Source organism: Scomber scombrus, chromosome 11 (genome assembly GCF_963691925.1).
Source record: "Scomber scombrus chromosome 11, fScoSco1.1, whole genome shotgun sequence".
NCBI classification, from domain to species: domain Eukaryota; kingdom Metazoa; phylum Chordata; class Actinopteri; order Scombriformes; family Scombridae; genus Scomber; species Scomber scombrus.
Window position 1 is genome coordinate 26,159,449 of NC_084980.1, and position 14,760 is coordinate 26,174,208.

General features: G+C 38.7%; 1 protein-coding gene across 1 annotated transcript in view; it reads left to right on the forward strand.

The window, feature by feature from the left end:
* Positions 1-14,760, forward strand: part of LOC133990338 (guanine nucleotide exchange factor VAV3-like) — a 48,056-nt gene that overhangs the window by 12,129 nt on the left and 21,167 nt on the right. The window contains exons 6-17 of the mRNA XM_062428618.1: positions 412-504; positions 916-984; positions 1,081-1,184; positions 1,797-1,896; positions 2,277-2,372; positions 4,513-4,581; positions 5,102-5,188; positions 7,110-7,195; positions 7,452-7,584; positions 10,657-10,766; positions 12,642-12,743; positions 13,170-13,261. Coding sequence (XP_062284602.1) covers positions 412-504; positions 916-984; positions 1,081-1,184; positions 1,797-1,896; positions 2,277-2,372; positions 4,513-4,581; positions 5,102-5,188; positions 7,110-7,195; positions 7,452-7,584; positions 10,657-10,766; positions 12,642-12,743; positions 13,170-13,261 — 1,141 coding nt within the window. The remainder of the gene's footprint in view (positions 1-411; positions 505-915; positions 985-1,080; positions 1,185-1,796; positions 1,897-2,276; positions 2,373-4,512; positions 4,582-5,101; positions 5,189-7,109; positions 7,196-7,451; positions 7,585-10,656; positions 10,767-12,641; positions 12,744-13,169; positions 13,262-14,760) is intronic.

A 14,760-nucleotide genomic window follows, 5' to 3' on the forward strand; every position in this document is an offset into this window, starting at 1 on the left:
TTTATGTACTGGTCTGAATATGAGACTAGTACTAAATAAGTAGCGAGCGACTGTATAAAAATCAGAGAATTTCTTCCCATTCTCTGATATATATGAAATGTTTTTGTTGATATTGCCCAGACCGGGTTTGGGCCAAACTCTGCTGTGATCTGAGAGTGTGTTTGGACCGTCCTTGTTCTCATCAGCCTCCTGCTGCACTTCATCTTTCAGGAAGAAGTGTTCACATGCTGCTTTTGAAAATATTGTAATCAATGGTTTGTTTCAAAAAAGGAAATGAAAGAAAAACATGTCCAAAATGGTCATAATTTCGTATAGTCAACTGAATACAAAGACTACTATCTTTAATATGAATATGTGAAGACATGGATAGTAATATTTAAGCAACATTTTATAAGGCGTGTGTTTTTCTAGAAGCAGGCAGAGGTAGATGTTCGAAGCTGCTGCCTTTCAGAGATCAAACAGACGGAGGAGAAATACACTGAGACCCTGGAGTCCATCGAAAAGGTACAGAACTGTCTTCTAAACAAACATGACATAAATGATGAGTGATGAATTTCTTTGTGTCAAATTCTTAATTGTTAATCTGCATTTTTTAAAATCTTCTTTTCACAATGAGCACAGTGTTGATATGTATAATTGATATCTACATAGCCCATGTGCCATTTTAGGGGTATTTTAGGTAAATTCCCAGCAATAATTTCCCTAATATGCAACCCTATTGGGATGTTTTTCTAGCATCTGATATGATGTCTGTTAGGGTTTTCAGTATGAGTGTGCACCAGCTGTTGCACTCATGACATAGATTAATATGTATCACCACTCATATTGTTTCTAGTTTCCAGTTGAATAATAAGTTAGTGAGAGAATCTGTGCACAGTAAGAAATTTCATTCAAGTTTTCATTTATTTTTCACAGTATTTCCTGAATCCTCTTAAAAAGTTCTTCTCTGCAGCCGAAATTGACAAAGTTTTCGTCAACATTCCAGTAAGTCCCACAAGTTTCCGTCCTCGTCACGACATAACTTAACATGAAAATCATTTTTTTCTGCCGAGGCACTAATTGCTTCCTTTCTCGATGCAGGACTTGGTTAAAGTTCACAAGAGCCTGATGGTCGATGTTCAGGATTCCATCTTAAATAAAAATGCCTTAAATCTCTACCAGATCTTTATCATCTACAAAGAGAGGTATTCACCAACACCATTAGTTTTTATTTATTGCTCTAGATTGCATGTAAGTCCACTTTTTTATGCTGCTTTCTTTCATGTAAACCTTTTATAATTTAAAAAGACATAAATTAAAAGAACTGCTTTGGTTTTGTAGAATTTAGTTTTTGTCACAGTTTTCACGAATTGGCATCTTCATACTTGTAATTTCCGCCTCTTATGTGCAGTGTACAGTACTTAGGTGTACAGACGGTTTCATTTTAGGTTCACAAGACCACTGTACTTTCCCCTTGCCACACCACCATAAAATAAGCGGGCAGAGACATCACGAAACATCTGTCTTGCAATACTGAGGCAGATTGAGGCTGTTTTAGTTGTCTATAAAATTCAAACTCTGTATTCATCAGATTCCTGCTATTTTAGAGATGATCTTGTTATATTTGGGGAAGGATGTAGCTGTTAGTTACATAAACATCATGATGCAGCGTAGATTACTGTCTCCCAATAAATATTGCATCAGAGACTTTTCTTTGATAATGTCAACATATTGGGGCTCAACTGTGTGCAAACTCAGTGCCCATCCCTCCAGATCAGAGCTCATCATGGCCTCACTGTCTCTCCTCTGACTCGCAGACTGCTCATTTATGGGATATACTGCAGTCGTGTGGAAATAGCCATCGCTGTTTTAGACCTCATTTGCAAAGAGAAAGAAGATGTTCGTCTGAAGCTGGAGGTTAGTCACCTGCAGAACACACACACACACACACACACACACACACACACACACACACACACACACACACACACACACACACACACACACACACACAGCGGCCCCTAGTGTATATTTTGTGCAGGATATGCTTCACAATACACAATTATTTTAAGAAAGTAAATGAAATAGGTTTGAAAGCTATGTCATATATCACCCCTCACTTATCTCTGTCTTGAAAATACATATTTGACACTCTACTTCACATGAACATTTTTATAAATCAGAAGGATTATGACAGTTTTGGGCCATAAAACAAACAAGAACAGATATAAACCTTGTCATATGAATTGTACTGAAATGAATACTCCTTATAAGTATGTTTATTTTCTTTGTTACAGGAGTGCTCCAAGAGGGCCAACAATGGGAAGTTTACACTGAGGGACCTGCTGGTCGTCCCGATGCAGAGAGTCCTCAAATACCATCTGCTTCTTCAGGTTTGATTTGACACATTTAAAGAAGTTTCAAAACCGGGGTCATAGAGAACTGAGAGCCGGAGTTTCTTTCTACGAAAACACCCAATATGTGTCAGAGATTAGTTCCTCTCCTTTGGCAGCGGAAATGAACTTACTCTCCTCTGTTGTTTTGACACCCTTCATTCTGGAGACGATTTACTGCAACTGTGTGCTTCTTTTTAGTAATTTTACCTATATCTTTTACATAATTATTTCTCTATACATCAAATTGTTTTTAATGAAACTCTCCACTAGATTATTTTAGGGCTCCTTATTTCACCTCAAGTTGCTTTTTATATACATGGCTAAATTTATGTGAATGCAAGTGAGACTTTAGCACTCTGAGCTTCCTTCATTTCATTTGGTTCAACTTGCATGATTTTTTTCATGTCAGTATAAAAGTGGCCACATGATGGCGATATTCTCCACATCTTTGCTTCATACTTGCCTCCCTTCACAGTCCTCAGCGTCTCAGCAGAGCCACACTATAAAAATACCCACATCTATTTCGATAAGTCATTTGAGTGTTGCATTCAGTCTAATATATTACATCCCTCAAATCAAGTACAGTAAATTAATGGAGCTTATTTCAGTGTGTCTCAATACATTTCAGCTTACTGAATTACCTTTTCTTTTTAAAAAAATCTTCCAAGACTGATAAGTTACCTGATTAAAAACAGATGTGTGAGTGAAATCATCATTAGATTTTATATTAATTCGATACTTGATTACAATGTACCCCGTAGTTTTACTCTTGCTTCCCGTAGACATGCAACCTCTCACAATCCCCAGTATTTCATAACTGCATGACACCTGTCTCCCTTGGTTAGTATGAATCAGAGGTCAGACTAAAGCTGGCAGGACAGATGAGGACAATGACCAGAGAGCTGTTTTAAATTGTTGTGGAGGTGTCTGTAATAAATGGCGGTGATCCATGGTGTACTCAGCCGCCCCCCTGATGGGGGCAAAAAGGGAAGAAAAAAGGAGAGGAAGTGGTGAAGCGGAAATGAAGTGAGAGTGGATGCAACTCAGCAGGGAATCAGCGGTGAAGCCTACACACACACATTGATTTAAGGAAACCAAAGCTAATTTCTTTATTTTGTAATGATTTTAAACAGGGTAATGAAGGCTAAGCACACCTTAAAGTGATTCTATCCACCTCTAATGTTGCTCAGATATAGTAGACACGCCTCTGCAATCATGAAAACATCTTGGTGATAATTTGTCACCCAACAAAGATTTACATATAAGCGTTGACATTTACATATAAGGGACAAATACAAATGTGAAAATGGTAACACAAGATTTAAAAAAAAACATGAACTGTCACAGAATAATATAAATAATGTAAATGATTCGGTTCAGACCATCTTTGCCGTTTAGTGTTCTGACGGTCATGAAATCAAAGTCTCAGGAAACATTTCATCAACAGATTGATGCCCGTGTTCAGGTTATACTCCCATCAATAACCTGTGATGTGATTCCCCCCCCCTCCACCTATTTCTGGCAGTAAATTGTTGTTTGACAGACTTTTTAAAAAAAGCTATTGAGCTATTTATTTAAAAGTGTTTGTAGATGATTTGTTGGGTCGTACGCCATATTCTTACAAAATGAATCAAATCAGATGAAAGAAAAATCCTATGTATCTCTCTGACTATTTAGCTTTAATTAAAACAGAAAGACTATGGTATTAACTGAAAAAGAAGGAGTACTATTATTGATCCCTATGGGGAAATTGATCCTCCGCATTTGACCCATCCTACACACACACACACGCTAGGAGCAGTGGGCAGCCGTAGTGCAGCTCCAGCTGCTTTGCCAGCGCCTTGCTCAGGGGCACTGACAGGATTATTAACCCTAACATACATGTCTTTGAAACATTAAGTCAATCTTTGCCTACATTTCTCTATTACTGCGTTCAAATAGATTCATTTAAGAAAATGGGTGGTCTTCCTTTTAGAAGAAAAAGGCTTTTTTTAATGAAAATTTCATGGTGGAACATTGAAGTAGTGTTCATTATGAAATCAATAATCCAACAACTCCTTGTTAAATGTGTTTGTGCATGTGTTTGCATCACTGTGTGAATGTAGTCCATCATTTTTTTCATGTCCTCCTCCATCAGGAACTAGTCAAACACACTCACGATTCTGCCGACAAGAGCAACTTGAAGATCGCTCTCGATGCCATGAAAGTAAGTGCAGTGCTTATGGTAAATGGTGTGTAATCATTGTGATTTCAGCTTGTTACCAATAGCACACTGATTTAGAGGATAATTCCAAACAGGCTCTGCCACTCGACTATCGACTTTTCCTTGACTACAAAAAAAGAAGAAAATCATAAATCATTCATTTCCACAGCTCCAAATAGTTGTGAATTGATAAAACTTCACATTTACATTACATTAGTGAGCGCTGAGTGCCCTCTTCATCCTGAAGGTATTCTGATACTTGATAAGCAGCTGATTTGAGCACTTGAGCAATGAAAAGGGAAATCTGCTTTACAACTTGAAGGACTGATTTATAATAGCTCGCAGAAGCAAACTCTCAGCAGCGTACTCACACACAAATCAAATGTACAATACACAATATCAGAGTCTTTTTCCAGGCTTTACAATACAATAAATGCACTCAACCTTTTCTGACATATTTCAACACCTCTGTACTCAACTAAACCAGTATAATATGTGTGTATTTATGTGTTTGTGTTGTCAGGACCTGGCTCAGTATGTCAACGAAGTGAAGAGAGATAATGAGACTCTGAGGGAGATCGACCAGTACCAGAGGTCTATTGAAAACCTGGTAAACCAAAATCTTTCTCTGCAACTATCAGCAGCTGTTTGTCTAGACTTTGTCAACGTTTGCGAGTTAAGTTTCACCCGATGAGCTCAGTCTTCCTCTAAATTTGACATGGTCTAAGGGAATCAGACCGGACACGTGCATTAAACGTACAACACACTTGCTCTGTCTGTGGATTGAAAGGGTCAATGCAATCTGAAAGTTACAAAACCGTAGTGATTTCACCGGGATTAACCTAATCAATGTTATTGACTGTCTGGTCAATGTGTCTTTCTGCAATATTTCTTTAATGTTCGCCTTTTGGCCTTTTTCAGATCTATACTTTTAAATATACTTATAAAGTTACACTCGAAATTGACATCTCCAAACATAATAATAAGTTTGGAAATTGAATGAGTCAGTTAGTCCGTTATTTCATTAGTCAATCATTATTCTGATAACTGATGCAAAAGCACTAAACATTTGCTTATTCTAGCTTCTTACATGTGGAGGTTTGTTGCTTTCTTTTTTTTCATATATGATAATAAACAGAGTATTGTTATATTTTAGATTGATTGTTGAACATTTTAATACATCCCTTTAGGCTCTGTCATTTTATGGAACAATAAAACAAATAATTAGAAGATTATTTGATAATGAAAATAATTGTTCCTTGAAGGCTTAAACAAGGTGACATTCATAGCAACTGCATCGAGATAAGGAATGATTCCCGTACTTAAAATATCAAATTAAACAACTCCGCCACAGATGGTGAAATCAGGTAGGTTTCAGCGCTAAGCACCATAAACCCCTTTGTTTACAGAACCCACCAGAAGCACATCACCAGGAAGTGCAAATATGCAGAATACACATCATACGTAAGGCAACCGATGCCATTTCCAAGTATGGTAATAATAAGAAAGTAGAGCAGGAGGAGATAATGTGATGAAGGGAGAAAACAGTTGAAACAGTCAGCAGCAGGATGTAGAAGGTTGGAGCAAAAGGGTAACCATCAGCGGAAGCAATATGAGTGAGAGATTGTCAGATTATAAAAAAACGCCTTCTTGTCTTGTCTTGAACATGAGTGGTGATTACAAGAATCAGCTGATACTGATCAGCTAATGCTACCATTAGTTCTATGATGCTTTATTAAGAATACTTTAATATGCATTATATGATGGGAACCAATGCTCCCCAGAATGCATTGAGTTAGCTGAACCCTGTAACTAGAAACTAGAAACTTCATAAAACATACACTGATCTTCACATGCTTTTAGTAAACTTGGGCTTGTCAGATCTGAGCTCTGCATCAAGGGGTTGATGGGAGAAAGAACTGCATGATTGACGTCATTCTCCAACGCTTGAGACATTGACGCTAAATGCAGTAAAAGATACAGAGAGTTTTCAAAGTCTGAGACTATGGGCTTCCCCTCAGACAAAGATTGGAAAAAGGGACCACCCTTCCCCTCTTGCTCAATTTCTGGATGCTTTTGGGATCATGATTATGTTTTTTTATCCCATTGACACTCACCCATTGAGCCAAGATAGCCTGATATTGCTGTTTGAGATACTTCAGACTACACCAAATACATTAAAAAAGTCTGTCTGAAGACATTTTATTATTTTGTGCCTCTGGGAAAGCTTGAAAAACTGAAAATTCCCCAAAACTACCCTATCTCTGATCTATCTCTTAACCCAAATAACACACATTTAGACTATTGTACGTGATCCCCTTTGATAACTGCTGTAATATTTTGACAACTAATGTAATATTTTTTTCCCACTTACTTCCACTGACCCTCCCCTGAAACTGCTTCCCCCCCGTGGGGAGGCCCGCCTTCCACTTTCAAAACCTCTGGTCTGAATTATACATTTGAATGCAGTGGATTACTTACTGTTGCTTGTTGGTATTTGTTTTTTAAAACCTTTTTTATTTTACTTTTAGAACCAGCCTCTAATCAGCTTCGGTCGGCCAAAAGGAGACGGAGAGGTGCGCATGATCTCCAGCGTTGACAAGAGGAAACAAGACAGGTTGTTCAACTTCAGCATATTTGTCCTAAAAGGGAAATGTTATAGCAGGCAGGAGAATCGCAAAAAAACAATGTTACCACAGTGAAAACAGTGTGAAGATAATACATACATCCCTTCTATTAAATCACCGCTACAAATGCTCATACAAACCAAACTATCAGGATACTTACACAGACACAGTAAGACACTACGTTTGCTGTATAATTAAGACATCTCAGCTGAATAAAAAGGTTCATTTTCACTTCTTATTTTACAGACACATCTTTTTATTTGACGTGGCTGTCATTGTTTGCAAGAGACGCGGAGACATCTACGAGATGAAGGACATACTTGACCTCAACTACTTCAAGATCACCAACAACCCGACCTCTGACCGAGAGGGTAAAAAGGTCAGAGAACAGAGAGGACATAATATACTTTCATATATATATATATATATATATAACCTGTATATGAACTCATATGCAAAAATACTCGTATTTCTGCACTTTTAATTGCAATATTATTTCTATCTCAACATCGCATTTTTAAATTATTAATCTAAGTTAACAATATTATGGAAATGTTGCTATTCAACATCTGCTTGGCTGCAGATTTTGTTTTTTTTTGCGTAAATCATAGATGCCTAATGAGAGTAATATCTCACATGATTGTGTAAGGTCGGCGGTGTTTTCTACTTTCTGGAAAATCCTGATTTAGAAGCTCACTAAGCTCCCTTTTTCGTCACCCCACACAGTTTATACAGTATGCTATTTTCCGCCTTGTGGGAACGTTTGCAGACCGTATTGTAGTGGAGGGGACTTGTTGATGTCTTGTTGATGTATGCCCACAGATGGTGTCTTCTCACTCCGGTGCTGATTACGAATGTGAAACTTGACAGCTTGCCAGAATAGGATGGTTCTGTGTTTTTTTTTTTTTTTTTTATCAAAGGGCCTCCATTATCATGCTCATTTACTCTATTGTGCAGTCATGATGTATGTGTGTGTTTTGGAACTATGTGTGTGTTTGTCATTGTTTATACTGTAGTCGTCTCAAACATTATTATCTCTCCCTAAATGTGTAATGAGACAAACAGTGTAATTCTGCTCCACATGTCTGGATACTTCCACCCTCCAACATAAAGCTCCATTGATCATACCCTACACAAAAAGACAAAAACACACGTATAAAGATTAATGTGTACAAAGACTACAGAACACACAGAAAAAGACAAATATTCACAGACCTACAGACAGTGTGTACCTACATCCACTTCAACACACACCCGCAAACACACACACACACACACCGCAGGACAGAGATGCTAATATCAGGTGATGAATGTGCCGAGCCTCCAAGGCTGCCTATAGCTATATATCATTTTCTGCTAAATGAAACTTCAGAGTGTGAATGTGGTGCCACTGAACACCCACCCAGTCATCAATGATTTAACACTCAGCAGAGCTCTAAAACACTCAGGACTTTTGCAGGGCCAGCCAATCATCGATAAGTAAACCCCTCCACTTTGCTGTTATTAGGTATGACACTACAAGCTGGAACAGATTAGGGTAGAAAAAGTGGAGAGGATTGGGATTGGACTGAAAAACAATCCTGAATACGCCTGTGGGAAAGGTATTTAACCTGTAAATGCTTCAGTGGAGCTACTTGGTGGCCAATGGCTGAGTAACCTGGCTCTGCTGGGCAGCTGCCAATGTGTTACTGGAGCAAATAAGCAAGCAGCAGTTCTTTTTACATCCTTATTTTTTGTAATTGATGTAATTACTATAAGATATCTGGCAACAGTGTCTTAGAAATGTTGATACTGTTCCTAAATTTACAGTTTTGACAAATGGTTTGGTTTCTCTGAGGCAGATGCGTAGACTCTGCCTCAGTGTCATCAAAGCTTAATTCCTCTTTGAGCAGAGCTCTGGTTAAACTCCCATTGCTGCTGCTCATGTGACGTTAATAAGAAACAGCAGCCAACACACTGTGGTTGGCCTGTGAGCCTGGTGGCACCAGTTTTGGCACCAAGACATAAGAAACAAGGCCAGTAAGGATTGATGACAGCAATTATGGTGGTACTGTATGTCAGGAGATCAAATCATCTTTGTCTATGTTGTCACTGGCAGAACTGGAGAAAAAAAGGACATGGATTGGCATGGCTGCTGCAACTTTATTAATCAACCAATTTGGTTTGCAGCCAGGTGGCATCTGTCATAAAAACAACTGGGAAAAAAACAGAGACAGACAACAATTTTCAGACATACAACACACTGCACGGATTGGCTCTAATGTGATTGGTATTTGAATGAGTAGCTAAGCTTATGGAGCTGCATTATACCGGAATCAGTCTTCATGTAGCTGGTCTGGTCTGCAAAAAATACAAAATCCATGTTGTGTTTGTGGCTGGGGAGGAATGAGACAAGGACAACTGCTGTCATCCAGAGGGGGATTTATTCTCTCAAGGGCTGTGTAAAATAAAATAATATCAGTGCAGCAACTTCACATGACCGAGCTTCTATATGCACACCTCTCCTCAGCAGGGCGTGCAGCCGAATGACTGTATGACTTGCGTACTGTTACATTCACCACAACATTTGATCCTTCATAAGTCCATAAAACAAAATACATCTCATTCTGATTGTATAGTTACAATTTAAAAAAAGCTACTTTCCCACACATCAGAGGCAATTTTTGTATTTTATGTATGAATATTACACATAGAAATATACACTGCATGTAAAGAAAATGCAAAATTAACATTACAAAAGAAATATACATAATAAAATAACAAAAAGGAAGCCTGCATACCTGTGTAAAATACCAGTACAGCAACTGACTGCACTTCTACATGCACACACCATTAAAGGAGAGAGATAACAGAACAGCAGACCAGGGGAGAAACCATCTCCATGCTTCAGTAGCCTAGCTTCAGATCTGTAAATCATTCCCCCCTGTTTCCTGTCTTTTATGCTAAGCTAAACTAAACCTCTCCTGACTCTAGCTTCGTGTTTAGTCACTGTACACATACTGTATGAGAGCGGTATCAATCTTCTCATCAAAGTGGGTCAGTTAAATCTTGTGGGGGATTTATCCAGAGGCTTTAATACTGTAAACTGCCCAATTCTGGCTTCGAGTGGAAAAGTGGAGGATTTAGTTTGGGTATATTTCGTTAGTGAAAATGCACATTTACTTGAAACCTACAGGTACATTCATGCCAATCTCTTATTGGTATTAGAGAAAGGAGAACATACACTTTATTAAGAAAAACAATCCTTCACTTAGTTTTAACACAATTGTGCAACTCACTATTGAAGCTGTGCAGTATAATCTTTGAGCTGATTATTGCAGTATAAATGTAGTCATGGTATTATATATATATATATATGTTGTATAAACATACACCACATATGCAAATGTACATGCACATGTATTAGAAAATAGATTCACTTTGATCAATGTCTTCTTCTTGACCTTCACAGTGGTGTTACGGGTTCTACGTGACTCACCACCAGGGGCACACGGGCTTTGAACTCTTTTTCAAGACCAGAGAGCTGAAGAAGAAATGGCTGGATCAGTTTGAAATGGCTATGTAAGTACAAGTGGACACGAACACCACAGCTGTGAGTTTGTGAGCGACACAGAAGTCCAGTGAATGTGTGTGTGTATCGTAGGACAAACACGCTGTGTACGTGTGTGTGTGTGTGTGTATGTGTGGTGTTTGTCTTTGTTGGCATGCATGTTATTCCAAGGCCGAGAGAGGTGTTGACTGTTTCATGTGCACTGTTTGATCAGGTCTTAGCTGTAATCAAGCATACACTGCTGACAACAGTACGATAACACACTCACACTCCTGCACACACACCCACACATTACACATAAACTGTTCCACAGAAGTTCAAAACTACAAAGAAATCACTCCGCCTCAATGATTCTTCATATCATTGCTTTATGGAGGTCTGTCTTTTGTATTATTTTGTATCAGTGGGAGGTTTTGTGCAGGCGGATATCCTGCATGCATTCTTTGTTGTGTCGATGTGAGAGAATACAGAATACAGAGTCTTGTTTGACATTACACTCTGATTGACTGAACAAATACTTTTTTTTGTTTGGGGTGGGTATGTGCGAAAACAACACCCCTGATAATCACACTGACTGTTATAGCCTTCCTGAATATGTGTTCACTTCTCATTCCAGGCTGGATTATACTTGATATATGCACTGTAGTAAAACAACTGTGCAATAAACAATGCACTGTCTTAGGGCTTGTCTTTCTCTAACTTGAACTGTAAAGTTTATGCAGTCATGTATGAGTTCATACACCTCCATAATCACCGAGCCCCTGAAATGTGCTCAAAACCTCATGTGTCATTCCAAAAATGTAGGGAAGAAATAAACATTTTTCACCCGCCTCGAAACTGTTCTATTTGCAGATGCGGGCTGTGTGTCTGAAAACACAAATGTGTGCCTCTGTGCATTGGGTAATGACACCAGAAGGGGCCCATTCAGAAAGTGAAAATTGTACCTGCAAAGAGGATATGAGCTCCTGATGAAGGACTCACTTATGGGAGCACTCAGTTTAAGTGGCTACGGTCCGTTCAGTACAAAGCGATGGTTTTGTGTCAGTTGTGCTTGTTTGCTTTCCAGAAGCGATGCTTATTTTCAGATATGCATCTTTCCCCTCTCACATCTGAACACATGCAGCTCAAAATTGGATTTGTCTGGGCTGATTAAAGTCCTCTTCATTTAGACAAACACATTCGCTGGGGGTAAAATTGCTTTCATTTCAGTCAGTTGAAAGACTAAGCTGCAGATTGTGTTAGCCACAAATAAATAGAGTCGATAAACAAATGATTAAGCATGATTTTTATATTAAGTTAATTGAGAGAAAATTGTTGCCACTACTGAAAAACACTCACAAACCCAATTACCACATGACTTTAGCCATGTTAGCAGCATAGCTTTACAGTTGGCAATGTTGGTAAGTCGGTCCGGCGGTCGGATATCTCAACTATTGGATGGTTTGCCAAATTTCACCACCAGAAACTAATATTCAGGACTTTGGGGGATCATCTGATTTTTCCAACAGTTTTCACTTATGCTGAGAAATATCACAACATCTCCTAGATAGACTGTCATAAATCAACATTTATGGTTGCCAGAGGATAACTTTTCTTTTTCTTTTCCCCTGATTTTTCTTATTTCTCGTCCAATATTGGTTTATGCCTAAATATAAGTGATGATATCCCCCTCAGCCTTAGCTGTACTTCATGCTGACACATTAAAGATACCTAGCTAAGATCAGCATGTTAGCATTTTTCATTATGAGTATGTTAGCATGCTGACGTTATCATTTATCTCAAAGCACCACTGTGCCTATTCAGCAAGTTCAGCCTGGGACGCTGCTATCATGTCTGTAGACTCTTTTGTTCCTTTAATATTTTTTTGTTCTTATGTCCCGTCTCAGATCAAATATCCGACCAGAGAAGGCCAACCACAACTCCCACCAGTTCAAGATGCACACTTTTGAAAGGATCACTTCCTGTAGCTTCTGTCACCTCTTGCTCAGGTAAGATCCAACCATCCTGACCTGCCTTCAGAAATGTAAATAACATCTTATTGCGCTGACAGTACTTTCCTTTTTAGTAGGAAAATACACTTTCAAATCTTTTTCATACTTAGGATATGAAAACCTGACATTATGAACTTCAGTCGGTTTTCCTGAGGCACTTTAGGGAAAATTATTACTTTAAAATGAGTCCTTCCCCTAACCAAAACTTGCTTATTAGTACTGGGTTTTCATTGTAATATGAGCTGTCTCAGTTCACACCAGACAGTATCATATTTATGGCTTTGGAGAGCTGAAGGACATTTCCTGTGTCATTTCTCTTATCGTGAGAGAGCGACAGAAGCCTGAAAATTCAAAATGTCAAGGTGTTTTTCTCTTAAGGACGCTGTTATACATGAGATATATCCTATGCTTTATTGTCTCCAGGGGCATCTTTAACCAGGGTTATCTCTGTGTGAAATGTGGGCTGGGTGCCCATAAGGAGTGCCTGGGCCGACTGGGAGTCTGTGGGAGAACAGGTGAGATGAGACCTCTCCAATTGATTCAGTTTGAACTTTTTTGACTTTTGAACAATTCGGTCCATGAGAAGTTATCTTGGAAACTAATGGCTTCATTTCCATGTTGACCTTTTCTGTAGCGCCACCACGTGGCTACGATTTCCACTTCTACACACAAAATATCAAAATCTAAAAGGCAGATTGCCATGAAATTTACTGAGCACATATATGCTCCCAGGAGGATGATTCCTTTACATTGTGGGGACTCAATGAGCTTTCCTCTAGCATCACCCTCAGACCAGATTGGTGTCTTTAAACACAAGATATCAAATGGATGGAAATGCATTAAAATTTTACTGTGGCTATTCATGCTTACCTAGAGAATTAACATTTCCAACTGAGGTGACTCCTTGACCTCCTCTTGCTCTTCCATCCTCAGGCGAAAATTCAAATTATACCTCCAAATCTAATTGGTAAATTGCCATTAAAGAGATTTTCCTCTAGTTGCAGCTGTGGATCAAGCAGGGCACCGTCCTGAATTTGTTTATTCTGAAGTGGAGTCCTGGGGTCACATTTTGCCTTCCAAATTCTCCATCAGAGATTTTGTAATCTGCAGCTGATATACATTGTGTTGTGTCAACTGTTTAATTAAAAGCTAAACTAATTTATACACATGTGTCTGTTTCTCAGTCGTTGTATCTCTCCCCTGTGTCAAGCTTTAGCTGTTTGTCATCGGTCTGGCTCCACACTTTAGTTACATTATCCTCCCTGAATACACAGAGAGCTAAAGGCAGCTTAGGCCTGTGACAAGCCTTCTTAGCTGGAGCGTTGTGGTCTTTATGCATTCTGAGGCGGGATGAGGGCCAGCAGAGGTTGACAGTTGAGGTTGTATGTCAGGAAGCTACCACACACACACTGATATTGTATTCTTCTCACTGTGCGTTTCTCTCACCTGACTGCAGATTCTGCAAAGACGAGACCCAAGGTAAGACCCGGACTGTTTCTCTTTCTTTGACTTAGACACCAAAGCTAACATAATTAGTGACACGTAACAAGCAGATAAAATAATACACACCTGCACATGCGCAGACAGAGCACACACAAACTCATAACTTTGAACAATGAGAGATGTAAATAATGTTGTTATCTATATCTATATGATTTCAACTCCAACTTTCAGTCTATGGCAGTGGTTCTCAAAGTGAGGTGTGGGGACCCTCAAGGGTGATTGAGGGGGTCCCCAGTATACAGATGTATCATTTATTTTAATTATAAATCCATCCATAAGTAATCCAATAAAAGAATATTTTGGTCATGGGTTTCATACATTCTCCATAATAGAATATGTATAAGCACAAATCTTATCACATGGGGGTGCTTGGGACAAAATCTTACCAAATTTTTGTGAGTTTAGGGCTCATTGACATTAAAATGAAGTGTGAGAACCATTGGTCTATGGTGCCTGAACTACTGGAATAATTATAAACAGTGTTAATAAATGTACTGCATTAGAAATCAAT